Below are 27,980 nucleotides of genomic sequence, written 5' to 3'. Positions count from 1 at the left end.
CCCCATGTCTTGAGAAAACAGAGTGGTGTAGGGAAGGCCTTTGACTTTCTCTTTCAGTCCTAAGCTAGTTAACCTGACTGCCTGTAACTGATATATTTATTACCCAGCATTGTTTATCAGTGACATATTGTTCAAATATTCATTTCCTAGGAGAAGGTTGTAAATGTCTCCTGCAATCATAAAAGGTGATGGATTAACAAGTCGGGGAGGTTGCGGCAGGTCAAGAAGTTACCATGTGGGGTTTCCCACACCATTGCTCGCGAGGGTCAGCAGGTCACGAGTAGTCTCTCAGTGGCGAGAGAGAGGAGAGTTGGTCCTCTCTGACTTCAGCATCCTGGTGAAGGTCCTCACAGCGATTATTCTTCATCTCATTCAAAGGTTTTGAGCAAAGTAACAAGTAGCAGGTACGATTACAGCTCTTCCTGGATTTGCAGGAATCTGATTGTAACTGTCTCCGTTCTCCACTTGGCCATCTTCCCACCATCATCTGCTTTCCCAGAGTTCTCAGGTGCTCACCCTTCAATAGCAGGCCAAACCATGCCTTGATCCTCCTCCAGGTCACACCCCACCTGGCTTCCCCAGCATTGCTTCTGGTATATCTTACGGTCATTTCTCTATTGTTTGACGTCACCCCATCCTTAAATGACAAAACCTTCCCTCCCAGTTTGGCATATGATGCTATTTTTCTGTCTTCTCTGATCTGGAAGTTGCAGTTCTGATTCCACCCTAAAGGCACCTCACGGAGGTCCCAGCCTAGAGCCAGAATCCCCGTTCTCACACTGGGCAAAGTGGTTGGGAAGCAGGGTCAGGGCCTGAACTGGGGGAAGCTGCCACCACTGGTGTAGAGAGGGTTTTTTTTTTTTTAATTTCTGAAGTTTCTCAGCAAAACATCCCCTTTTCTGGAACATAATTAGTATGTGTTGAACCACAAATGTAGAAAATCGCTGAGGGTACAGACCAACATATGTTCACAGGGCTACAAAGAAGGTTTCTTTCTTTCTCCCTTTCCTTTATTTGCTCCTTGCAAAGCTTTGCCAGAGTCAACTGAAAAGAACCCCTTTTCATCATATACACTTTTTCCCAAGAAGTAAAATGAACTAAATTAATTCATTCACTCAGCACTGTAAATACCAAATGAAGAAACCATAGAAGTATAGATGTAAATACTCCCTCTGTAATTATTTTTTGTGTTTATATAACTAGAGGGCACCAGGAGAAAGAAAAGAGAAATTACCCTAAGTTCAAAGGTTCCAAGATTTACTAAGAAAATTAGGAAAGAAAAGAAAGAAGCCCAAGCATCTCATGCAAAGACAGCCAAACAATCAACTCATATGTTACTCACCAGCACTTTCTGCGAAAGAAATGACTTTGGATGAAACTGCTGGGAACTCTGAATGCTGAGCATTTTTCCTATTAAATAAAGTTAGTAATTAATGTAGCAATTAAGAGTGCAGGGGTTGATTTCACCATGTTGAAACTGCGTCGTGCAGCCAAGGTTGAGCACTTCTGTTGAGGTATTTAGTTGTACCATTGTTTCTTCCTGTCTCAGACTATTGAGTGCGGCCCTAATTTAGTTTGGAATTGTTCCTTTCTTCCTTTTGAGAGTCTCCATCTGTAAGTTCCCCAAGTGTGTGGGAAAGGGAGGGTGTGCATCTCTTCTCCCCTGCCCACCTGTGTCTTTGGCTGCCCCATCTTCTTAAGAAGACAACTTGACTGTTGTTGAATATTATGAAACTGGTTCTTGTTCTCAGGCTTACTCCTCTGCCTGAGTGGGTTCTGGGGTCGAACACACCGTCTCTCTTTCTCCTCCTCCTATGCACTGAACATCTCCTGGGGGTGACTCTGGGCCACTCCCCTTGGAGATGCTCTCCCCCAAACCACACGACCCAGCATCAGGCTGGCAAACCCAGGGTTGAGGAGGGAAGGTGGATCTCCATGACTGAAGGCTAGTCATAGGAAGCCTCTCTGGCTTGGCAGTTTCACAGGGCATAAATGAGATGATGTGAATACTTTAAGCTATGGCAATGTGTGGAGCCACCAAAAAAGAATTCATTTTGTTTTTAGGAAGGTTTTAGTTGATTGATATCTGCATTTAAACCAGGTCTCAACACTTAGTATCTGTTTTGACAAGTGGCTAGAAATGGACAGAACTTCCTCAGTTGGCCTTTTCTGTGTAACAAACCCCCCTAGTATTTAGTGGCTTAAAAATCAGTGGGTGGTTCTTCTGGTCAAGCCCTGCAGGATGATCTAGGGTGGCCTCATTTACACATTGGTGGCTAGCGGGCTCGGGGTCAGAATGAGGCAGACAAGTGAACCCCATGTGTGTCATCTGCCAACAGCCTAGCCCAGCCTAGCCTAGCCCTGCTCTCAGTGGCTATAAGCCTGGGTAGGCACCATGATCAGCAGAGGTGTAGCAGCTGGAACACATCTTGAGTCCCAGGCTCAGAACAAGTTCAGTGCCATGTCTACTACATTCTATTGGCCAGATGAAGTCACAAGGACTTGCTCAGATTCAGGGTGGAGAAATAGATTCTACCTTTTGACGGGCAAAGCTGAAAAGTACTACAGCTCTATTTTGAAATCTATACAATAACCAAGCTCCTTTATTTGTAACTTAATATATACTGAGATACACACACACACACACACACACACATATGAAGTTGGTGTTCTTCCACTGATAAGGTAACTCTCACTTGCACTCAAGTAGACATTGTAAGTGGGAGAGAAGGGGTAGGAATTGTCCATGGCCATGACAAATGAATGATCCATGTAAATACTATCTGTCATGTGAGTCATATTGTTAAAAGGTTGTGAACAGCTGTCCAGAAGGCAATGTGGTGAGGTGGAAAGAGCACAGACCTTGGAAAAAGACAGATCTGAGTTCAAACTTCATCTCTGCTTTTAGCTGGATGGCCTTAGGCAAGTTACTTAACCTCTTTAAGCATCCATTTCCTCAACCTTAAAACTGGCATAGTGATACCTGAGGCTGTTGTGAGGATTAAATGAGATTATATATAACGCTGTACATAGTAAAGAGCCATTTCATGCTAGCTTCCTTCCCCCTCCCCTTCATTTAAAAAAATAATAATTTTATTTATTTATTTATTGGCTGCACTGGGCCTTCTTTGTGTGTCTGTGTGCTCAGTTGTGTCTGACTCTTCTGCAACCCCATGGACTGTAGTCCGTCAGGCTCCTCTGTCCATGGGATTCTCCAGGCAAGAATATTGGAGTGGGTTGCCATGCCCTCCTGCAGGGGATCTTCCCAGCCCAGGGATGGAACCCGGGTATCCTGCCATTCCTGCATTGCCGGCGGGTTATTTACCACTAGCTCCACCTGGGAAGCCCCGTCCCCTTCCTTTTTTCTTTCTTTGAAATTCACATGCAGTGGGCATAGTGGCTTCTACTTAGAATCACAGCTGCCAAGTTCCTTTCTCTGCCAGGTACCAGGTTTTCTTTTTCTACATCCTGCCTATTTTAGAGAAATGACTTTGATATAGTATTTTTCAACCTGGGATCTTGGCAGTATTTGCAAACATAAGCATACAGCTAACAGTTCCAAGACAATTCTTAGTTTTGGTGCTATACATGATGTCACACTCTTGAACTGTGCATAGCTTGGTTTTCTTTATGGTCTGGATATCCTGAGGAATTCTGGAAACTCACCACCAGAAAAGCAGACTTTGAAGTAATAAAAAGTGGGCAGCAGTGTATGGGAATGGAGTTCTCTCAGAAAGGACGTATTTACAGTGGGGAAGGTTTGCAAACACATCTAGGGGCTCTAAGTGGTGAGCCGGGGCTTTGGGGGCTGGGGAGGTGGGGCAGATGGGGCCAGACCTCTGCTTCTCAGATGCATTCCATGGGGCTCCATTTTGGCTAAATCATCATAATTCCCACCAAGACAGCACAGAATGATAATGGTTTTATTTATTATTTTATATGCATTGCCAGGATATGCAAAGCTTTATAGCTTACCATAAATCGAGAGGGATTATCACAGCTGTTACTTATTTTAACAGGTCACAATACAGTAGTTTGTGCCAGATGGTTTTGAGAATTTTGAGAGAGAAATTTTATACAGGCAGCCATACAGACACTAGCTTGGGTAGTTGGGCCCTGAAATTAATTTACATTTGTTATGATATAAAATGTATATGAATAAACACATAGTTCCTTATGAACGAGCAAGACATTTTAGAGCAGTGGTGTCTTGTGGAAGTCACGAGATCTCCTGTGAGCAGCGGTGGGCTGGCACCTGTGATGTGATGTTGCCAGGAGCCAGGAGGAGTGAGACTCTGCCACACCCGCCTGATACCAGGGACATCCAGCTTGCTTCAGGGAAATAAATGTTGGAGGTCAAACTGGGTTTCTGTCATTGGAGCCCAAGAGAGGAAAGGAGGGAGGCCACCTTAGGGAAACATCTGAGGAGGCTGTGTATGCTGGAGAGTGAAACTGGAATTGGGATTCCCCAGGTAACCAACAAGGTCAGTCTGGGACAAAAGGGTTTCCCAGACTGGGCAGATTGCAGTTCATACTGTTGTTATTATTATTTACAAAGATTTATTTATGTATTTGGCTGCCTCGGTCTTAGGTGTGGAACAGAGACTCCAGTTGTGGCTCGCAGGCTCGGGCTCAACAGTTGCATTGTGTAGGCCTAGTTGCTCCACAGCGTGTGGGATCTTAGTTCCCCGACCAGGGATCAAACCCACGCCCCCCTGCACTGCAAGGCAGATTCTTAAGCTCTGGACCACCCGGAAGTTCCCCCACGCCAGGTCATATTATTGCCCTTGCAGATGCTGAAGTTTATGTGTAGAGTGGTCGGTTCTGGAAGATAAGCAGAAATGGCAAGAAGAAATAAGAAGTGATGATGAAGAATCATTTCAGAAGATGGTTTTGGTTCCAGGTGTCATAAAAAAATAAACTTCCAGAATGAGAGACCTAGAGAAAACCTCTCAGATCATCTCCACTGTCCTTGTTTTATAGCTGAAGAAACAGACCAAGAGGATCACTTACATTCAGTCATCTTGGTTCTTTCAATTAAAAAAATGAACACAGACACAAAAAATGAACACAGACTGTCAGGGTTTGTGGAGTCTGTAGGCCTCTCCCCACACCTCTCTTTGATTTGCTTCCTCCCTGCACCAAGTATGTCTCCTGCTGCCCAACCTTATGCTGGCAAAGGACTGCCCCCACCCATCAGAATAATGCAAGTGTTAGTCACTCAGTCATATCCAATTCCTTGGGACCCCCTGGACTGTAGTCGACCAGGCTCCTCTGTCCATGGGATTCTCCAGGCAAAGAATACTGCACTATGCTGCCCTGCCCTCCTCCAGGGGATCTTCCCAACGCAGGGATCCAACCCAAGTCTCCTGCATTGCAGGTGGATTCTTTACTCTCTGAGCCACCAGAGAAGCCCAGGTCTAAAGCACAGCTGGGTTTTCTTGGTAAACTGCCCCAAGATATAAAGATAATCACTTCTGGAACAGGACTAAAGTTTTTTAGCTTTTTCCAATCAATTTCTTTAGCTCCTATAAGATAACAATGAAATAATTAAGCAAGAAAGGCAAGTTTAGAACAGACTTGGGGCATATATTGGGTATCATCTATGTCTAGAAAGTCAGGAAGTGACAGTATTTTGAAAGTTGAATAGACCATGAATGTCAGGGGACAGAATTAGAACCTTTCTTATAGATTCCCCTGAGATGACGAGTAGAAGCGTTAAAGCTTTAAAAATCTGGAGGCTAGATAATACCGAAAGGGCCCACTGTTTCCAGAGATGCTGAGCTTCCAGTAACTTTATCTCTGAAACACAGCACTAAGCCTGAAAGTAAGTGGAAGGAGCTTCCCTGGGCTGCAAATAGTTGTCAGCAAGCCCATGTACCTTGTCACTTAGATTCTTGCTCAGGCCACTAGTAACTCTTCCTTAGTGGGCAGCTGTTACCCAGCCATGATGTCTGTTTCCCTCAGCCCACTGTGGCTTCAAAGAACAGGGAGGGAGCTAGAAGACGGTGAGGGGAGTAACAGTGGGGAACTAACAACCATCAGGGAAAGAGCTTGGAAATCCAAAAAGGAGTCTTTGAAATGTGTTGCCATAGAGACCGATAATAAGCCTTCCTAATAAAGACCCTAAGTAATCAGCAGAGCATTAAATTGTGTTTTGTATCATCTGATTAAAGAGATAGGAGAGTGACTTGTTCAAGGTAGGCTAATTCTGGTAACCATCCCCCAACATTTCAGTGGCTTCTTTCTGACACTGCAGTCTAATGCAGGTTGGCATGCAGTCACTTGCATCCCCAGGCTCTTTCCATTTGGGGGTTTATTTACCCCGGGGTCTCTTAATATGTGTTGGAATGGGCAAGAGCTTTTCTGGGCCTGGCCTAGGACACACAGGCCTTTCCCACCTCCCACTGGCAACACGGAGTTACATGGCTGCGCCTGATGGCCAGGGAGGCTGGCTGGAGGAGCAAGACAGGGACAGTCGGTTGAATAACTACTAGCTAGTTTCTTCCAGGGAAAATATAAGACGTGCTCTAAAACAATGAGGGGCTTTGGTTAACTGCTCTTGGTCGGCTCAACTTGAATTGAATGGATGATCACCGATAATTGAATGAATGGACTTACACATTTGAGTTGAATGGATTTACACATTTCCTGGGAATACCAATTAAAGGGAACAGTCCTGTCCTGAGTCACGTGGTAGATTTAGAGGCCGGCAAACTATGGCTCTCAGGCCAAATCCCACCCCCTGTCTGTTTTGTGCATAAAGTTTTATTGGAACTCAGCCACCTCCATTTATTTATGCCTTTTGAGCTATAACAGCAGAGTGGAGTCATGGCAATGGAGTCCTTGTGGCTTTCGAAGCCTAAAATATTATCTGACCCTCGACGGAATGAGTTTGCTGATCCCTACTCTAGATCATCACTGTCCTAAAGGGACGACACATTTGCCGTTGTTTTCCTCCTGAGACCTGGTACCCTTGGCTTCCAGAAAAAAACAAGCAGGACACCCACATGGGCTGGGACGTAAACTCTGCCTTTAGAATGCTAGCTCCAAGAGGGCGGAGTCCGCTCTGTCCACTCTAGTACCCAGCACAGTACCTGGCATTCAGGATGTTCAATAAGTACTTCTGTTTGAACCCATGAGCCATAGGAAGCATCAGGTACCCTAACCACCAGAAACAGGGTAGGGACTCAGAAAAACTACAATCTGAGCTTGTTTGGGAAGACCTAAGACACAGGAAGGAGCTATCTTCGTTGGGCGTTTATTATGTGCCAGGCACCATCATGGTGCTTTGTATCTATTATTTTATTTCCTCTTCCTAACAACCGTATAAATTCACACCCTGTTTGCCTTTTACAAGTGAGGAAACCAAGGTTCAGAAAAGTCAAATGATTTTTCAAAGGCCATACTGCTAAGAGTGGAAAAGCTCAGATTCCAACTCAGGTCTTTCTGGGACCTAAGTCCAGGGTTTGTTTGTTTTTTTCTTTTCTTTTTCCTCTCTCTCTCTCTATACCACAGGACTTGCCAAAACCATACCCAAATGTAAGTGATCTAGTTATATCATTATTTTCATTGTCACTGTTAAGAACAACCTCATCGCTGTAAAGATGAATGCAAAGGGGAAGACATGGATGGCCATTTTCATCACTTTACAGAGCTCTGCGGGCCTCACTGCTGAGGCTCTCCTTTGGTAGAGCAGCCCTGAAAAGCTGGAGCAAGACAGTCCATTTCCTTGGGATGTGTGATTAGTGACTTGGCCACCAGCTCCCTCTGATTTTGCCAGGGATGGCTGTAGAGGGTGGCCATTTTGCTCACTGGAACATAAATTCTCATTTCAAAGCCCGAGTGGTTTGAGTCCGCACAGGCAGGGCTTCCCGTGGCCTGGTGGAGTCTGTCCCAGAGCTCTCAGGGTGCTTTTAACAAGCTCCCGGGTGCCTCTGGTCCTTCGACAAGCAAGTCTAAGGGAAAGACTCCTTTTTTTTTTCCTTTTTTCAGCAGCAGTTGCACACCTGCTGTGGCCACTCCACCAGGCTCCCCCTAAGCCAAGGGAGCGGTGGGCTCTGCTCCCACTGACTCCTCAGGGAGGTCTGGCATTCTCCATCATGCCGCCTTTGTGAAACCCTGTGGTCCTCTGGTGTCCAGGAGAGGCCGTCCCTCCTTCCCTGGTCTGCTGCTTCTCTGTCTGATCTCCCTGGCGGGCTCTTTTCCTTTGTCGACCCACCCCTTGAACTTTGGGGTTCACGACTCTTCTCGGCCTCACTTGGGGGAGTGACCGTGCCACCTCCTCCCACCTTATCCTTCCTGACCTCGCCTCACTGTCTTCCAGCGGGGACTCTAGCCTATGCTGCAGGCTGGCAGCCCTTGGAGGAGGTTGGTGCAAGCGGGGTCAGAGGAGAGCAGCCAGCCTGGACTAACTTGGCTTCCACGTGATCCTTTGTGTGATCACAATCGTAATTCATAGTAATGCCAAGTAGGAAATACTCTCTACCAGGGCTTGTGCCAACCCTGTGATTTCTTCTGACCTTGGCAAGTCGAGTGTTTCACCACAATTTGTGAATTATGGAGGGGTCAGAGGCCTCGTGGACACAGGACTGCTCTTGCATGCAAATCTGCCCAGGACCTCGGTCTCCCTATTTGAAAACAGGTAGCCTGGTCAAAACAGGGGCAAGTTTTCCCTAAATGGGTTTCCAAGGCTTCAAGACAAAGTACCAGAAACTGCCTCCCACCAGGCATATTTTGGATAATTTCATTCGCTGCTTTCCCCCTGGTTATATATTAGGATATATCCCATAAGTGTTGTGTTTTTAGTGGCCCTAAATGGTTTTCTGTCTTCTGAATGTGGTGGTTATATATAGAATCTGCCAGCCTAAGGCATGGGCACACACTGCCGTGGTTTTTAACCCCGGTTTCTTCTCAGAGCTGGTTTAGTAAATCACCCATCCCTGGAGATGAGCCCGTCGCCGGGAAGGCATTGTCTTTGCAGTGTTTTGGAGCCTGGGCAGGCTGAGTTGTGTCCAGCCTGCGAGGTTTCGCCAATGAAAGGGGGGAGGGGAGGCAATGTTACAATATTCGGCCGCTCTAATCCTGTTACGCACGCGGGCACATGCTCCGCGCCAGGCTCCAGCCTCCCTCTTGCCCCGGCTGGAGGAGTTGGCACGGTCGGCATCTCTGATTCCTCTGCTGTTGGCTCGAGACCAGGGAGCGGGGAGGTGAGAAGGAAACCACGGGGGTGCGGTGCTGAGCAGCCGCGGTCGGTCCAGCCTGTTGGTGATGAGCCGAGCCCGCCGCCTCTCTGGGCATGGGTAACGCGCAGCGCCAGCGGTCGTGCTACCGGAGAAGGAAACGCACAGGTACCAGAAATCCGGATCCAGGATCCTCCGCAGCCCCCGGCTCCTCTGAGCGCGCAGGACCCGCTTTGTGGCCAGCTCCCGTGCGCCACCGAGTTTGGGGCTGGGGTCTGAGTCCTGCAGCTCACTGCGGCTGGCAGCAGGGGACGGATTATTTTTAGCAGGTTCCCTTTAGCCCAGTGGAGCCAGGAAATGTTCACAGAGCCGGGCGGCTGTCTGCAGAACGTTGGTGCAACCGTGCCTGCTGCCCGGGAGGTTTGGCTGCCGCAGTCCCCTCCATTCACTGGGCTGTAAATCGAAGCTGTCTACACCGGCAAGGCGCTCGATCCCAGCGTGGCCCTGGGGCTACGTCCCGCCCAGGTCTCCTGGCACCTGATTTCCCAGTGGTCAATTAGGTGTCTCTGCCTGCAGCATTGAAGCAGTGGAGGGGCCAATGCCCCGGCTTTGATGGAGCGCGCCGTGCGCAGAGACCTCCCCAGTCGACTTCCTCATCAGAAGGCAGCATCCATTCATAATTCTCTCTCAGCCTGTGGACCGAGTTTGGCTGGAGCTGAGCATGGACTCCGGCGATCTCCCTTTTTGCATCTGAAGCAGAAACTAAGATAAAAGGGAGAAGGAAGGGGGAATGCGGTCCTAACGCAACAAGGCGCTGGAAAGCCCCCCGGGAGGCCTCTCCTTTGCAGGGAGAGGGAGAAGAGGCAGATCGCGAGCCCAGCGCCTCAGCCAGCTGCTGCTTCGCTGCGGAGCCGGCACGCATGCCTACCTCACCTGACGGCCGCATTCCCGGGGAGCCGGCGCGGGGCCCGGCGGCGCGCCCAGGGCGCACGGGCGGTAGGATCTCTGCACCGGGGGAACGAAGCGCGGGCGGGCTTACCAGGGCCGAGCCCGAGCCTGAGCGGGCGCCCGGGGAGGCCAGCCTCGGCCCGGAGCCCCACCGCAACCCCCCGGGATGTTCCGGTGTGTGTGAGATGGGACCGGCGTGGGGGGAGGGGGGAGGGGCAGGTGACATCATTTTTAACTAATTTTTCACACCTCTGGGTGGTGGGTAAACTTGGGGAACGGAGGAAGCAGGAGCCGCAGCCCCGCCGAGCGCTAGCCTGAGAGGAAATACCCCCAGCCGAGGTCCAAGAGCCCGGTCCCCTTGGCAGAGCAGAGTGAGGTGGAGTGGGCGGTCAAGGTGGACCGCGCATAGCTCTGAGGGATGAGGGGAGCCCCTCTGGCTTTGTGGGGGGGTGGCTTTTTTTTTTTTAAAGCATATTGCAGCTGCAGCTTTGAAGTTTGCCGCCTCCTCCCCACCCCCATCCTGGGTTTTGGGGCGGGGCGCACTCTTCCACGCGGCTGCCCAGGCCTCCTACCTCGGGTGCAGGCACTGCAGGGGCTGGTGGCAACAGGGACTCGAAGGCACTGGAAGTAGGAGGGCACCCCGAGGCTCGGCCTTCTGGGAGGGGCTGGGAGAAGTCGGGGGCACCTCTTGGTGCCTCTTCCTGTTTTCCTGCCCTGCTGGAAAACTGGGTGTTGTGACATTTTGCCTGTGCTGGGTTCTCCCTGTCACAGATCTGGCTGTGATGCTGTAAGGCAAGTGGACTGTCAGGACGAGCTGGACGAGAGAGGCGGCCGAGCTGCAGCTTTTGCTTTTGTGGCAGTGTTAACCCCATCAAGCCAGCTCCCTTGGTGCACCTGTCCCCCTGGGTCACTGTCTGGGGGGGCGTGAGTACGGCTTCTGATTGACTAGTCGCTGGCGGGTCAAAGCGGGATTTGCCCAGGGCCTGCCAGGCCAGGGATGGGGGGACAGTAGAAGAGCGAAGCCCCCCACCCCCACCCCCGGTACCCCCCTCAAGGGAAGGTTAAGCAGGCCCGCCATGATGGTGCCCGGTTGTGGCCACCGTGTGCTCTGCTCCTGAGTTTGGGAGCTCTTGTTTTATGAGGTTTTTATTTTCCAGTTTCATGCCTCCTGGTCCCCAGTTTGTTTTTCACAGCTGCTTGTGAGCAAGGCATAGATAACAGCATCTAAAAATAGCCTTGCGGGCTGGAGATGCAGCTTAGCTGGACCCCACCATCACAAGGATGGGGTCTCCCTTCCCGGATATGTGAGAGTGAGCCCCGCTGAGCCCCCAGGAAGCCTGAGGCCAGGTCCACACAGCCTTCAGAGGCAGTGCCGCCTCCAGTCTCCGGACAGGGTTGGGATGCTAGGACACTGGTCTGGGTGAGAGAGCAGCTGCCTGTCCACCCCTCTGTGAGGGCCAGAGCTACTGGGCTGCAAGATTGGGGGATGGTATCTCAGACAGGGACCCCTCCCCAGCCCCCAGCTGTGGGATTCTGCAGCTTTACATTCTCTGGGAGTTCTGCTTAGCCATCCATGTGGGGCTTCCTCCTCTGTGCTTCAGGGGCTAGCAGACCACACACCCCCAGAGGCATTTGGCCTGGAAAAAGAGGGATCAAAGGGTCCAGGTGGTATTTAAATCGTGCCAGCTCCATGGGTGCAGATAGTAGCTGGGGTGCCACTCTTTCAGATGGAAATCTCTGGACAGTTGAGTGAGGAACCTCTTCTTGGTAACTGCAGGGTACCTGGTCTGTCTGAGAGGGGCAGCCCCAGCTGATGGGGAAGGTACCACATGGAAGGGAGGAGACAGGAAGGGACTGAGGACTTCAGTGATGCTAGTGGATGGCAGGAAGCCATGGTCTCCTCCTGGGTTCCTGGATCCCTTGAGCCTGCCAGGGCTCTCCTGTTATTTATTTCCATAAAACTTCATTTCCCCCATGTTTGCCTTCTCTTTGGTGGCAAAGATAGCAAAGTCCAGTGTGAAGAAAAAAAAGAGACCCCATCTGTTCTTGATCTGATTGAATCATAGGATTTTTTTTTATTTTGGCAAAAATGTGTTGGTAACTGCTGAAAAAATGTAAATGCCTAACCTTTTAACATTGAAAGAAATAAACTAGAGTGTATGGGAATTTAGGAGGGAAGGTGCACATTCCCACCATCAGTTCCCTATTCAAGATAGAACCTACTGGATGAGTCTCTCTTCCTTTTCAAAGTGCATTTTGATTTTTAAATTGTACATTTATTTTCCTTGGACTTCCCTGGTGGCTCAGATGGAAAAGAATCTGCCTGCAATGTGGGAAACCTGGGTTCGATCTCTGGATCGGGAAGATCACCTGGAGGAGGTCATGGCAACCACTCCAGAATTCTTGCCTGGAGAATCCCATGGACAGAGGAGGTCAGGACCGTATTAAGATAGCTTTTGATTGGGGGAAAGGAAGAGATTAGGAAACCAAATACCTCTGATAAATCCTCTAATCATTCCTGATTAGTCTTCTAGTAGAGGCCTCAGAATATTTGCTAGTTCATCTATGTCCCTCACCTTGATGTTCCCTACAGAAGATGCAGGATTATGATGATTCCATTTAGCCCAAAGGCCCAGTGCAACAGTAGCTAACTCTTTGGCCCCCTTGGAAGAGCATATGGGAAGACCATGAGCTGGGATACAGAAGTCTTTCCTAAAGACTCACTGACTTGGCTCTGCCTGTAGCAAATAAGATGTCAATGATCTGTTATACCAAAACAGAAAGGTGCTGCTTCCTCTTGAAGTTCAGAACCTGGATCAGCAGTTAACTGGAGACTCACACTGAGAGCATTGGTTAAGGAATACCATAACAAATAAGTCCCAGATCTCAGAATTTTAACACAATGCAGTTTTTTTCTTTATCATATAAAGTGTAATAAACGTTTAGCTTGTGATGACAAGGAATCTGGTCTCATGACCTCTTGCAGCTCTGCTATCCGCTAGGGCCTCAGAGTCCCTCCTGAGTTTCTTTGCATCTAGCCAACAGAAGGGGAAAGAGCACTGGGGATTGGAAGTAGCACATCTCATCCCCATCCACATTCCACTGGCTAGAAGTCAATCACGTGACCACAGCAAACTGCAAGGAAGGCTGGGAAATGTAGTCTGTGCCTGGAAGATGCCCCTTTTTTGCTCTCCTTTAGGATTGGATTTGGCTCTGGGCAGGTCATGTAGCCAAATACATATCTGTCTCTTTAAAATGGTGGTAATTCTACCTGCCCTTTCCTGTCTCACAGGATTTGGAAAGGTGTCAAGACATAACAGACTTCTGGAGGGACCATCTGGTCATTGTCATTATTCCCCATGTTATAGATCACTTGCCCAATGTGATACAGCTAGTTTATGGAAGAGCTGCAGTTAGAACCTAGGTCTCCTTCTCTTAGCTCTGTGTTCCTTCTGCCATGTGCTGATCACTCTGCCCTCTTAGGAAAACAGTTACATAGGGTAGAGTTTCAGAAAGCTGATATACAGTCCACTAGATAGCTTTCATCTTGTATAATCACTAGGAACAGCCATTCATATTACCTAAAATCAATGTGAGATATCCCCCCCACCTCCGCCAGTTGTTACTGTAGAACCAGTTAGAGTTAGTCTCAGAAGAGCCAGGCATTGGTCTATCCCCTGTACATAGATGAACTCACTTAATCCTCATAAGAAACCTGTGAGGGAGGGATTATTATCATACCAACTTTATAGATAAGGATGCTGTGGCACAGAGAAGTTAAGTAACTTGCGCAGGGTTTTACAGGTAACACATGACAGATCTGGGATTTGATCCCAGGTGACGTGGCTCCAGAATCCAACCCTGGACCATCTGGCTACATTCTGTCTCTGCTTTGGTGGGCTCTGGGTTCTGGCCTTCTGTGATGTGTACAGTCAACATAGACCCTGATGCTCAGGATGTAATATTCTGAGTTTCTTCTCTTAGTGAGTGACCTTGGAGGTCCACAACAGAGAGTCATTTGTAAATGGACTGAGGCATGAATTTGAGGCCCCAGCATATGAAAATGATAAACAGGATTAAGCTATGTAGCTAGTGAGACAGCCCAGTTCCTCACCTCCGGCTCTGACAGTCCAGTGAAGCACTTTTTTTCCCCTCCTTTTTAAAGTTTCGGTCTACTCATCCCTGGATAGGCAGTATCTACTATGAAGTCATAAAAAATGTTTCTTCCTTGTGAGAAGTGGCCATCAAATGAGAAAGGGCTCTTCAGTCCAATCTGAAAAGGCAGTTGACTCAAGATGGGAGGGGCAAGGCCAGCATAGCCATTTGACTCTTGAGGTAATTGCTAGTTGCGGTTATGTTGTCTATCTACTGTTCTGTAAGAATCCACTCCAAAACTCACTGGCCTAAGAAACAACTGCCGATCTGTTGGTTCAAGATTCTGCAGGGTCGGGTAAGCTCCCGGGGGCAGTTCTTCCACTAGTCTTACTGGTGGTATGTGCCCTGGGGGCTCGGCTCTGCTTCTGTCTCTGTGTAGTCCCAGGGCCAGCCCAAGTGCCCTTGCCAAAAGGGTAGCTGGACTTCTTACCTAGTGATTCGGGGTCCCCAAAAGCACAAAGGCAGAAGCTTCCAGGCCTTCTCAAGGCTGAGCCTGTGACTTGTTTTGCCAACAGGCCGTGAATACTAGAGGGGCGGAGACAGACTACCACAGTGGTGAACTCTGAAGGCTCTGTATTTACAAACTTGAGGTCTCAGGAGAGGTCTCAGGAGAAGTTGACTGTACATTAAAATGTAGGTTAAAGAAATCTATTCCTTATACTCCAGTGGACAAAAACGGCTACACGTGCCTGGGTCTTTCTCCATCCCGAAGTCATGACCCGTTTATGACCATGAAAGCACTGAGGCTGCAGATGTAAGTGCCCAAAAGGAAAGGGGACTGAAGTATGTGACTTCTGTTCTCTTGCCCTTCCCAGACAGCGTCTCACAGGTATCGATTATTTTTCTACACAGTATCAGTACCCACCCTCAAATAAGACACATACCAGTTGGATCAGGGCACAAAAGTCCCTCTGATGTCCACCTCCTCTTTCCCAGCCAGACACACATTCTGAGATGACTGAGCACACACAACAGAAGCACCTGGCTGCCTCAGGAGGGACAGCTGCTCCTGCAGAAATGGGCTCGCAGGTTCAGTATGTCAGGGTTCCATTTCGGATCATCCTCCCCAGGCCCTTGCATCACTCCAGCCAATGGAGGTGGTGCAGCGGCTACTTCGATGCACCCACACAGCCCCTTCCTCCTCAGGACTTGAGCGCTCATTCCCCATTGCTGGGCACAGCTGGCTGACGGCTCACAGCCCAGCCCCTCTTTGGGAACCGTCCTTGAAGAGAGCTGCCTCGCCCAAGGTCACACCCCTTACCTTCCCAGGTCAGCGCAGAACCAGCGACTGGCCACACTGCCTCCATTGAGGACAGTTCTGTGCAGCCACCCCAACTCCAGAGCTCCCCCATGGGGCTGGCTGACCCTTCGTTGTGACGGGGATCAGCAGAGGATCCCTCCCACAAGTGGAGAGAGAAGCTTCTCTCTGCCCAGTCCTGCTCAGTTCCCTCCCTGACCCAAAGAGCTTTTCCTACAAAGCGTCCCCCACTTCAGAGTCTATGTGACTCCAGTGCCTGCTTTCCGGAAACCTGACCCAAGATAGGTGGCTTGTAGACCGGGTCACCTCCTGCTGAGGATTGGGCCACTGTGAACACATGTAGAAGCAGGCCACACAGCATGGGCCATCCCCAGACTCTTCCAGTTGGGCAGAGATGACAAGTGCTGAAGCAGAAATGTGAGAAAAAGAGCAAACAGGAAGTGACGGAGTCCTAAGTCAGTCTGATGCCTCCGTGATTTTTTTTCCCCTCCTTGCCCTACCCCTCACAACTTCCCCCAAAGTTATATTTTTTAGGGGCTGGGTGATTCATGACATTGATTATATGGTTAACAATTGTGCCTGAGCGCTCTCCCACCTGATTATTTCTTCCTTTGGGCATGGCACTGGCAATCAAAATTTATCTTTCAAATTAAGGCTATAATTATATTTTGATAAAGATCTAGCAATTCAATGAGAATGAAATTTTGAGGGTTGCCAGGATACGGATGACTCTGGGTTATAGAGAAGGGTTTGCATGCAGAATACTAATAGGTGGTTCAGCACTCTTATCTAGACCTTTCCAATAGTGTCTGATAATGCAGGCCCATCAAGCACTATGTCTCTGCTATTATTCTAGCAGGATAAAAGTGATGAAAGATATAAGCAGGGTTTTATGAATGAAAAGGTGATTCATCAGATGTCTTTTGGTCTATCGCACTAGAGTTAAGAAATAGAGTAGTAATTATGTGGTGTTACCTCAAAATATAGGAGACAAAAGCTTTCTGTTATTTCCTTGCCTCCTCTTTTATTGTAAATAAAAGCAAGCTGTCTTAGATATTGGGTTATTGTTACATGTTGGGAGATAGGGACCTACATTTGCAGTGGTGTTGACTCATGGGAAAATGGAAACCTTGGAATTATATATGTGTTGTGTTCTAATTTTCCTGTAATTCCCTTTTACACTGTGATTATTACTCACTCATTGGTTCAACAAATGTGGAGCCCCAAGTATAGTGCAGGACCTACTGAGGGACCTAAGAAAGTTTAAAATGCATAACTGCATATGAAAATAATAAATAACAGGACATTACAGTAGTACCCAACATGGCTCTTGGGGTGGCAGCAGGGGTAGTTTTAAAATTGAGATATAATTTAACAGACAATTAAGTTGTGTACACATCTTAAGTGTTGAGTTCAGTGACTCTGACACATATATTTGTGAAACCAAAGTAACAAATAGTAATTACCATCACCCCCCAAATTTTAGTACCCCTTTCCAGTCAATCTTCCACCCTCTTTGTCAACCATTATTCTGATTTCTGTCCCATAGATTAGATTTGCCTCTTCAAGAGTACATATAAATTGAATGATACAGTATGATGCTTTAAAAATGCCTGGCCTCTTTCATTCAGCATAATATTTCTGAAATTTACTCATGTTGTTTTATATATCAGTAGTTCATTCCTTTTTACTGCTGAGCAGTAATCCATTGTAAGAATATACCACAATTTATTTATCTATTTAGTTGAGCTGTTTCCAGTTTGGGGCTATTATGAATAAAGCTGCAAAGAATATTTTTGTACAAGGCTTTTTGTGGATTTACATTTTCATTTCTTTTGAGTAAATATCTGGGAGTGAAAATGCTTAGTCATAGGTTAAGTGTATGTTTCGTTTTATAAGAAACTGGCAGAGATTCTTCCAAAACAGTTGTACTATTTTACACTCCCACCAGCAATTTATCAGTTCTGGTTGCTTTGTATCCTCAGTAACACTTGGTATGTCAGTAGTCATTACAGTGGATATGAAATGGTCTCTCATTGTGGCTTTAATTTTAATTTCTCTGACAGATAATGTTGAATATCTTTTCATGAGCTTACTAGACATTTGTATATCTTCTCTTGTGTACTGTCATGAAGCCTTTTCTTCATTTTTACTTGGGTTGTCTTTTTATTATTGATTTGTAATATCTCTTTATATACTCTGAATGAAAGCTCTTTATCAGATATATGGATTACAAATATTTATTCCCAGCCTGTGCCTTGCCAATTTGTTTCTAAATAGTAGACTGTTGCTATACAGACATTAAAAAATATTTTTTTACAAAGTCCAGTTCATCAGTATTCTCTCGTATGGCTTAGTCCCTTTGAGCCCTGTCAGAGAAATCCATTTCCCTTAAGTTCATGAAGATTTTTGTCATGCATTTTGTTCAAGAGATTTTATAGTTTGAGCTTTTATGTTTAAGTCTGTGATCTTTCTGTAATTACTTCTTGTGTATGGAGTGGAGTAGGGATCAAAATTACTTTTTTTCCCATATGTATATTCAGTTCCAGAACCATTTGTAAGACAAAAAAACTTTGTTTTCACCCCCATTGATTTAATGCCTTTTTCCAAAAAATCAAGGGTATGTGTGTGGGTCTATTTCTGGACTCTGTTCCACTCCATTGATCTATATGTCTACTGTCTTGCCAAAACCACAGTCTTGACCTCTGTAGATTTATAGTAAGTCTTGAAATCAGGTAGCATAAATTCTCCAAATTTGTTCTTTTCTTTCAAGATTATTTTAGCTATTCTAGAACCTATGCATTTTCACATACATCGCAGAACCAGCTTGTCAATTTCTTTTAAAAAATACTGAGTTTATTGGCCATTTATTTGGACTGATAGATAAATCTGGGGAGATAGACATCTTTAACAATGTTGTGGCTTCCAATCTCCGAATATAGTATAGCTTTTGGTCTCATGAGTTGTCTATAATTTCTCTTAGCTTTGTAGTTTTTAGTGTAGAAGACATGCAGTCTTTTGTTAGACTTAAATATTTGATAATATTGTAAATGGTATACCTTTTTATTTAATTAATCCTCCATTTTCCAGTATTCTTGCCTGGAGAATTCCATGGACAGAGGAGCCTGGTGGGCTACAGTCCATGGGGTTGCAAAGAGTCAGACATGAATGAGTGACTAACACACTTTCTTTAATTCTCCATTTTTCTTTACTAGTGTGTGTGTATGTGTGTATATACATACATATGATAAGTTGCTTCAGTCATGTTCAACTCTTTGTGATCCCCTGGACTATAGCCCACCAGGCGCCTCTGTCCATGGGATTTTTTCAGACAAGAATACTGGAGTGGGTTGCCATGCCCTTCTTCAGGGGATCTGCCCAACCTAGGGATCGGACCTGAGTCTCTTAATCTCCTGCATTAGCAGGTGAGTTCTTTACCACTAGCACCCTGGGAAGTCTATATATATATCACACACTCACAGAGAGATAGAGAAATACAATTGATTGTTTAAAAATAATTATTTATGTATTCGACTGCAATGTGTCTTAGTAGAGGCACACGGGATCTTCAGTCTTCATTGCAGCATGCAGTATCTTTGGTTGTGGCATACAAACTCTTAGTTGCAACATGTGGGATCTCGTTCCCTGACCAGGAATCAAACCAAGGCCCCCTGCATTGGGAGCCCAGAGTCTTAGCCACTGGGCCACCAGGGAAGTCCCCCTCAACAAATGATTTTTATATATTGACCTTATATCCAGTGACTTGTAATTTTACTCTTTAGTTATTGCAGTTTTTGTCAGTTTCATAGGGCTTTTAACCTGTTGCTGATAATGACAGTATTTGCTACTTCCTTTCTTATCCTTGTTTCTTATTATACTGGTGAAAGAGGATGTTTTGATTTCCTCCCAATCTTAGGGAAAGCAGCCAATGTTTAATCATTAAATATGATGTTAGCTACAGATTTTTTTGAGGTGTCTTTCAGCAGGTTTTGGTATCAAGGCTATACAAGCTTCATACAATGTGTTGGGGAAAGTTCTCCTCTATTTTCTGAAAGAACCTGTGTAAATTGGATTGTTTCTTCCTCAAATGCTTTATGGAATTCACTGGTGAAGCCATCTGGACCCAGAATTTCCTTCGTGGGAAAAGTTTTGATTAAGAAATCAATTTCTTTAGGACATATAGGACTATTTATATTTTCTATTTCTCCTATGTCCTATGCTAGTTTTTTTCCATGAGGAATTGTCCATTTCATCTAAATTGTTGAGCATATTAATACTATGGAGTGGAGTAGACAAAGATCAAAGATACCACTTGAGGTGGGACTTTGAAGAGAGGAAGGGACTTAGGCAGACAAGGAGGGGAGTCCTGGGGAAGCAGTGGTGTGAAAAAGACATGGAAGTGGGGTCACCAGTGGTGTGGGTTGTTGGCCATGGATTATGCCAATCTGGCTGAAGAAGTAGTTGTGGGTAAAGGAGAAGTGGAAAATAAGGTTAGAAAGATAGCTCAGATCTGGATCAATGCCAAATTGAGGACTCTGGACCTTATGTGGGCAATGAGAGACCCCTGGATGATTTTCATACAGGGGCATGATCTGTAGAAATGGTACTTTGGGAAGATTGGTTTGGAATGATGGGCCACTAGGAAGGAGAGACTGGTGGTAAATGCAGTTTTTTGTTTTTTTTTAAGAATGAGTGCGATATGCAGGGGTGGGCACTGTCTTAAAAACAGGAGTCTGATAAAGAATGAAAGTAAAAAGAGGATAGTTGCATTTTTTAAAGGTAAAGACCTCTGAATATTTATTTCTCTGCACATAACAGAATGTTATGCAGCCAGGACACACTTAGCACCCTGTATTATTATTGTCTCTGCTCCCATGTCCATCTCCTCACCTGGATATACACCTGTTCTCTAGAGGAAAAACCCAAGGTGTCTTCATGCTAAAGTACTAGCCAGGTAGTGGGCACTTAAGTACTATCAAGTGAATGAATGACCTCTGAAAGGGCAAATGAATGAATGAATGGATGGATGGTTGAATAGGCATAATAAAGGAAAACTGTGTTAGTCAGGATAGGCTACACTATGCTATGCTAACAGATAAACCAACAAAGCTCAGTGCTTTAATACAATAAAAGTTCTATTTCTCCCTCACACAAAGTCTGATATAAGCCTAGAACGTGTAGTTCTCAAGCAGTGGAGGAAGAGAAGCAAGGCTCCTGGGAGGTTTTATAAGGGAGCAAGCCTTGAAGAGGTGTACATTAATTCTGCCTGCATCCCACTGGCTAGGAGGCGACACTCTGTCATTTGGCCTCAGTCTGACGACATAGGAAGCTGAAAATGTAGCTGTATACGTGAACATTTGGTGAGCATTAAGGACAAGACAGGTAACAGGGAGCCCTAAAACCTATTTGTTATCGCTTCCAGCCTGAGAGACGCCAAAAGCCTAGAGATGCTAGGGACTCCTAGGACCAGCTACACAGAGAGCAGGCTAGTTCTGCCAACAGAGCTCAGTCTCCCTGGCCTACCTTTTAGTTCTTAATAGGTATCACCTCAGGGCTCGCTTACTGCTAACTAATTTTTAGATGCCAACTCCTCCAGAAGGAACTGTGAGCAGAATGAAGCACTAATAGACTCCACTGCCGGCTACCCAGTAGCTGCAGCCAGAAGCACAAATGGAGAGTCGTGATGTGGGTCAGGGCAGGAAGTTTTGATGATGAACCTCCCAGGAGGCAGCAAAGCAGTCCTGCTCCGGGAGGCATCTGTGCTGAGCTCATGCCAGCCGCCTAAAAAGAACTCCAAATCCTCTGTGATCTGGAGTCTCCTATTTGAAATCAAAGCAACCGCATCAGCAGGGCCCCAAATACATGGCGAGGGTGCTGTGGCCCTGGGAATCACTGCTGCGGTGTATCCCGTGTAGCCAGGGGCACCTGCCTGGAGGGGGAAATACAAAGAAGGTAGCCTCCCTGGGCTGTAGTTACTGTTTGGTTTTCAGAGCTGGCCTAAGGGTCAGAGATGATGAAGGTGAAACAAATGGCCCAAAGTACAGCACAGAGTGGTTTCTTAAGAGAAGGTGTCCTTGACGATGATGGTTGATAGAGCAGGAAAAGAGAGTCCGTCTCCCACCTTTTAAGAATATCTGGGGTGGGGCACCCCTGTGGGGAGCAAGCTGTTCCCTCTCCCACCCCAGGCCACCTCCCTAAGCAGGGCTGCGGACAGTCCCCACAGCTCCACGCCAATCAGTGGTAGATGTGTTTAAATAGAGTGAAATAAAAAGTGCTATTTCTATTTCATTTAAATGGCAGAACTCTCAGAAAATGAGCCATCAGAGCAATGAGAAGTGAAGCAATTGGAGGAAATCGCGACAGAAAGAATTCCAGGCGCTATGGTAACTATGAGAGGAGGAAAGGGAGAAAGCTGTTTTCTCCTGCCCTTTGCCTCACGCTTTCTGTCCTTCCCTCCCGAGTTGTGCTGCCCCTCAGGCATTCCAGCAGGAGCCCACCTCAGAGCCTTCACCTCCGCTGTTCTCTCTGCTTGGGATTGCCTTACAGCATGTCTCCCTCACTGGACTAGGCGTCTGCTCCAAGGTCACCTTGGCAGAGACGCCCTAAGTTGCCACCTTAGTTTGGATTCTCCCCGAAGTCGACCCTGAGCCAAGGGCTGGAGTGCAAGTGGCTCAGGCAGCAGTGCACGCGGGGAACGTGGGCCGGGTGTGGGGAAGCCAGCCGGAGGGGCACAGGCTGAGAGGGCGCATGTGCTGGCCAGCAGTCGCCGCGGGGACCACGGAACTCAGGCCTGCTGAGCACCTCGGGGAGAGGGCCAGAGCACTCTCAGGAGTTGGCCTAACCTCGAAGGACGGGGCGTCTGTTATCGCTGGGGCCACTCCTACTGGCGTGAATCCTCTCATACTTCTTGCTTACCCTGCTCGAGGGCCAAGCACTCTCCCAGGGCCGGGAAGACAATCAACAAAGGCAGAGGACCTCCCTGCATCTAGGTAAATGCTGGCGGGATGTCGGCAAGGCACTGAGCTTGCCTGCACCTCCCCTCTTGAGCCCTTTGGCCCCTCCCCTCTTAAGCCCTTTGGCCCCGCCCCTCTTAAGCCCTTTGGCCCCTCCCCTCTTGAGCCCTTTGGCCCCGCCCCTCTTGAGCCCTTTGCTCTGCTTTTTGACTTCCTCCCAGAACGTGTACCACCTGATCCCGGATCTGGGTGTTGATTGGTCCGCTCCAGGAGGCCAGACTCCCTCTGCCTCAGGCAGGGACAGCATCAGTGGCTGTGCAGGGACTATCTGCTGAATGAATATTCAGAGGAAGATGGCTCATTGTTGTCGTCGACAGCACCATTATCCTCAGTGCAACTGGGAGGAGCAGGCCTAAAATAAGTTGCAGGAACAGAGGTGACGTTTACCCAATGGTGGGCCACGTAGGTGCTGGCTGAGTGACCTGCTGAGCGGGCATTGTGGTTTATGTGCATGTGTGTCAGTGGATACAGAGTGAAGGGAAGAGAATGACTAGTCATTTGTTTCTTGGTCAGATTTTTCTCAGTACTTAATAATTTCATTCTTGTCATGAGTGAAATTATCATAATAGCTATTACTCTAGTCCCATACACCTAACGGGAAAAAAAACCAACACTGGGACTTTCCTTAGAGGCTGAAAAATGTAATGTATCCAAAAAGAGCGGGCTAGTCTTGATCTTGACCCAGGCCCTCGCTCAGCACAAAAGGGAAGGGAGTATGAAGGGGACAGAGGAAGGGAGTGACAGAGATGTGTGGTCCAGGGAAGCAGGAGGCAAAGTGGGGGGAGGGGTGGGCGGGGGGGGGGCTGGCTAGCGGTCTGTGAGTCCTCTTTCACAAGTATAGTCACCTAGGTAGGATTTTCTTAATTGCTGAGATGAGAATTTTATTGTTGTTGTTGTTCAGTTGCTAAGTCGTGTCCAACTCTTTCTGACCCCATGGACTGCATAGAGCCTTCCAGGGTCTATCCAAATAAATACAACCACCCAAAAGGCCCAAATCCACACTTGTTACTGAGACAGCCCTGACAGTCCTACAGTTCAGGCCTGGAATAGTCTACTCCTGGCCACTGGCTTGAACTCACCCCAGGAGGAGGGAACTTCTGGCATCTGTTACCCATGAAAAGGCAGTTTGCTTGGACAGCCCCCAGCAGAAAACCCTACCAGATAGGACACTGGTATTTCTGCAATGGGCTTTAGCCAGTAGCCAATACCTAAAAAGGACCTGGTTGAGCACACTGACACAGTGGTAAGAAAAATGGGAATCTGAACACCTCTGTGTGTCACTTGTCCCAGGTGGCTTTTGTTCTGGAAAGAACATTAACTTGGGTGGATAAAAGTTACATAAATGTTGTGCTCACCAAAGCTATTGATCTGACAGCCTTTAAAAGAAAGTTTAAAAGAGAGAACACTGGCTGAAGTTCATTCTTAACTGAGATCACCACATTGTGTTTAAGTACTACCTTTGCTCCACTATCATTACCTCTTCATGTAAACCTCCTGCCCTAATACCTAATTCCCTGCAGAAGTGACAGGAGGGGCCCCCATGCCAGCCCAGTGAGAGAGGTCTGTCCCCTGCCTACACAGGACTGCATCTGTACCTTTCAATTCATGGGCAGCTTTGGGGAAACAGCCAGTTTAAAAGGTGTGGCTTATGGGTTGTGTAAGTGTAATGAAGTAATAAATGCTTCTCATTTATTCCTGAAAAAAAAAACAAAACAGATTAGCCACCTGTTTTTTCAGTGGGTGAACTTCTGTCACAAATGCCTCATTCTGAGGTTGATCTCTTGTTAGATCAAGCGAGGTGACCTCTGTGCAACTTGGACCACTGCTTGGGCTCAAAACAGGTCTTAGAGCTGGTGTCTCATGCCATTCGGGTTGATTCATGCCATTCGGTTTGCAGGTTTAGTGGCATTGGTGTTTTAACCTCAGTTCCTCTTGCAGCGGGGGTCTGAGGCTGTGAAAGAAAAACCACACTAAGGGAACTCCTTGACTCTTCATGGTTATGGATTCTTCACCCATTCTTCTGCTTTGTGACATTCGAAGAAAGTTTCTATCTGGAGCGGGAGGGGAGTGTGGAGGCGAGAGCCTGTGCAGGGCTGGGCCACTAGCTCTGAGGGCACAGAGGAGGCAGTGTCTTGCTCTTCAAGGTCAGTCCCCTGTCGCATGAGCACTGCCTGCCTGTTGACCTTGGAGAGAATGGAGCCCAGTATTGGGCTAAGTGGGTGCGCGCAGCTTTCACAGGGTAGGTGACTTAGGGAGGCGTGTGTCAGGATAAAGAGTGTCTCTGCCTGTAGATGCCTAGAGATAATTTGGAGGTAGAGTCTGAGAAGAGCGAGCAAAGTGAGGAGGGTGGGGGGAAGCCAGCACTTAGCCAAGCAGCGGGAGAGCACAGTCCTGCTTCGCGTGCCCTCCACACAACCCTCATTTCTGTGGACGCCCCAGAGCGCCTCGTAATTCAGCCTGACTTCTATGCATTTGGTTTTCAAGGAAAAGCTTTTGTTAATGCTGACTGTAAATTGAGGGGGTGGCTTTAAAGATGTTTTCTGAAGAACAAAAACTGCTGCAGATTATCTCCCTCGAATGCCAGTGAGTCTAGCCACAGTAAATAACCCTGCTCCCTATTCGTTTCCTCAGCCAGCAGGTACTGAGCTCCTACTCTGCGCCTGCCTGTGCCTGGTGCTGAGATAGACACCTGAGAATGCATACAGTCTGACGGAAATAAGCAGCTCCCCCTGTATGAGCAGGAACTCATACCAACCCTGGCCCTGCCAATTCAGGAATGATCCTAATTTGGGGAAAGATTGAGATAAGGATTGTGTTGTGGTAGTCGAGAAAACATACCTTCTAAGCACAGTGAAAGAGAAAGCATTCAGCATTTCCCTAAAAGTACAAGTGACTTAAAGGGCCATAAGAGAATCCATTGACATGATGTATCAGTGAAAGCAGAATCCACTCTGATGCACAGATAAGGTATCAAAGTACTCACCCTAGAAGGGCAGGCCTCTGGCTGCACCGTGGCCATCTGAGTTGAGGGGCTAGGACCTACAGAAAGCAGAAGTGAACTAAAAATACAAAGGTAAAGAGGAATAGGAGAAAACCATTTCCTAGGCTGAGAATGGGTCAAATCAGTAGCTATGGCAGCAAAACAGTGACTTCAATGTATTCATATAATGTGAGCTGCCATAACAAATAACCCCCAATATCCCAGTGCTTTAATAAAATTCAGGTTTTTTTTTTCACTTGTGTAATGTCAAAAATGGGTTTTTCTTCATGGGTGGGTGGCTTCTCTCCTAGCCGGAGTTCAAGGATCTCTTTGTATCTTGGGAGTCTACCATCTTCCGTGTATGGATTCTCAAGAACATGAATGATAACGTGTGGCAGATTTCCATGGGCTGTGCTTCCTGGCAGTGGTTCCACTCACTCCCGCTCACATTCTACTGCTAGACTGCCACAGAGGGCTATACCCAACTGTAAGGGAGGCTGGGAAATGTAGTCCAGCTGTGTGCCAAAAAAGAAGAAATGACTTTGGTAGCCAGCTAGGCCACACGGAGCTAGAGCAAGCGGTCACTCCACCAGGTTGGCTCCCTGTGGCCAGGTACCCTCTGTCTCACTTTTACTTTGAGATCTCTGATGGCTAGTTGAGACTCTCAGGCCTCCGTGGTCATCTACTGTTATTACTCCATGCCATGCCTCCATGTAGTCTTGCTCTCTCTCACACCCCACTGTTTTATTTCATCAGAGTGCTTATTATTACCTGATTACATCCTTTCTTATCAGTCAGTCTTTACTTCCTCACCTACCTCCAACCTGGATATGAGCTCTGTGAGGGCAAGGCCTGTGTCTATCATGTCCATCCCTGTATCCCCAGTGCCTAGCATGGTGCCTGGCACATGGGAGATCCTTAATCACCCATTGTTCAATGAGTGAATGAATGTGAACCTACTAGGCTCTGGAGGTCCTAATGGCTTCATGGAGGAGGGACAACTTGAGTTGGATATAGAGTAGCATTTTTCTGGGAGAAAAGAGATCAGGAGAAGAAAGGAGGCAGAGTAAAGGGGAGAGAAAGGGCCACAAAGATGTGTGAAAGTGAAAGTCGTTCGGTCATGTCTGACTCTTTGTGACCCCATGGATCATACAGTCTGGAATTCTCTAGGCCAGAATACTGGAGTGGGTAGCCTTTCCCTTCTCCTGGGGATCTTTCCAACCCAGGGATAGAACCCAGGTCTCCTGCCTTGCAGGCAGATTCTTTACCAGCTGAGCCATAAGGAAAGCCCCCAAAGATGTATCGATTGAACCATTTATGAAGTTAAGTCCCATCCATCCAATTGAAATAGTTGAGCTTCTACAACATATAGGTCCGTGTAGATTGTACCATTTATGAGGTTAAGTCCCATCCAGTCAACCAAAATAGTTGAGCTTGTACAACATATAGGTCCATATTCTAGACTTGCTTATATGGAAGGTGCAAAAGTACAGAAGGAAGCCCCTCTCTAACCTTAAACAGCTTGTCATGCACTTGGCTGTGGGACACAGAAGCTACTCCCCATGATACAGCAGGTTCTTCATCCCAATCCACCAGGGCTTTCCATTGAATGGCTTCAGTCTTCCTGTCCAGGATGGCCGTGGCCTTCCCACACAGATTCCTGCACCTGTGTGGGGCAGTGGTGTGGGTTAGAAAGTGGGGGAGCAAGGCAGAATGTGGTGTGGGTCTTTGGATTCAGTGGTGGTAACTCTGAGTTCCTGGCTCTATCATTCATAATCTTTGGGGCCTTGAGCAATTTCTTAACCTCTCTGTGCCTGTTCAGCACAGTAGATATGATCAGACTGCTTCCTGGGCTTACTATGGGAACCAAATGAGACGGGCTCTATCAGAGGCTAATGCTGTGCCTGCTCCGTGCACATGCTCATTGGTAGCATGATCTTCCTTCTTGGCAGCCCCTAACCTGCCCCCTTTGCCTCACAAGCCCTGGTCCAGTGGCAGTCAACTCCTGGGACCAGCCCTGACCAACTCTTTCTAGCCTTCCTCTTGGGTTGCCTCACCAGAAATTGCCAACAGTCAGATCTTTCTTACCTCAAAATAGAAATCTCTTGTGGTTCTCTTCCAGCATTTTCCAACCTCCCGGCGAATCCTGTCCATCACCTCTGGCCCCCACCTCAAGACCACCTCTTCCCCGTGTCCCTTCCCAAGCAGAGAGCATTTCTCCCACACCTGGCCGGCCCTCTGTACCTCTCTCAGGGTGCACGCTTGAGCCCATTGGGCTCATCATCTCGTCTGTCTCAAGTGGCTGCCAGGTTTGAACCTCCTGAGGGCCCTGACGGCATGAAGGGCCAGAAGGCTTGTATGTTTTTCTCAAATAAGCTGTAACTTACCAGTGCAGAAACTGTCAATGGATTTTAGTTAGTGATGAACACCTGAATGGGGCAATC

The 27,980-nt window shown here is 47.4% G+C and overlaps 1 protein-coding gene across 3 annotated transcripts in view; it reads left to right on the top strand.

Annotated features, from left to right (window-relative positions):
- NHS (NHS actin remodeling regulator) overlaps positions 1 to 27,980 on the top strand; it is a 338,630-nt gene that overhangs the window by 241,401 nt on the left and 69,249 nt on the right. The window contains exon 1 of one of the 3 annotated variants that reach the window (XM_061135906.1): positions 21,849 to 21,926. The exons of the other annotated variants lie outside the window; for them this stretch is intronic. Coding sequence (XP_060991889.1) covers positions 21,872 to 21,926 — 55 coding nt within the window. The 5' untranslated portion in view covers positions 21,849 to 21,871. Of the gene's footprint in view, positions 1 to 21,848; positions 21,927 to 27,980 lie in introns of those variants that run through there. 3 annotated transcript variants of the gene reach the window in all.

The sequence above is a fragment of the Dama dama genome, chromosome X, assembly GCF_033118175.1.
Source record: "Dama dama isolate Ldn47 chromosome X, ASM3311817v1, whole genome shotgun sequence".
NCBI classification, from domain to species: Eukaryota; Metazoa; Chordata; class Mammalia; order Artiodactyla; family Cervidae; genus Dama; species Dama dama.
The sequence above is the reverse complement of the archived record's forward strand: the minus strand, read 5'-3'. Positions and strand labels throughout refer to the sequence as shown.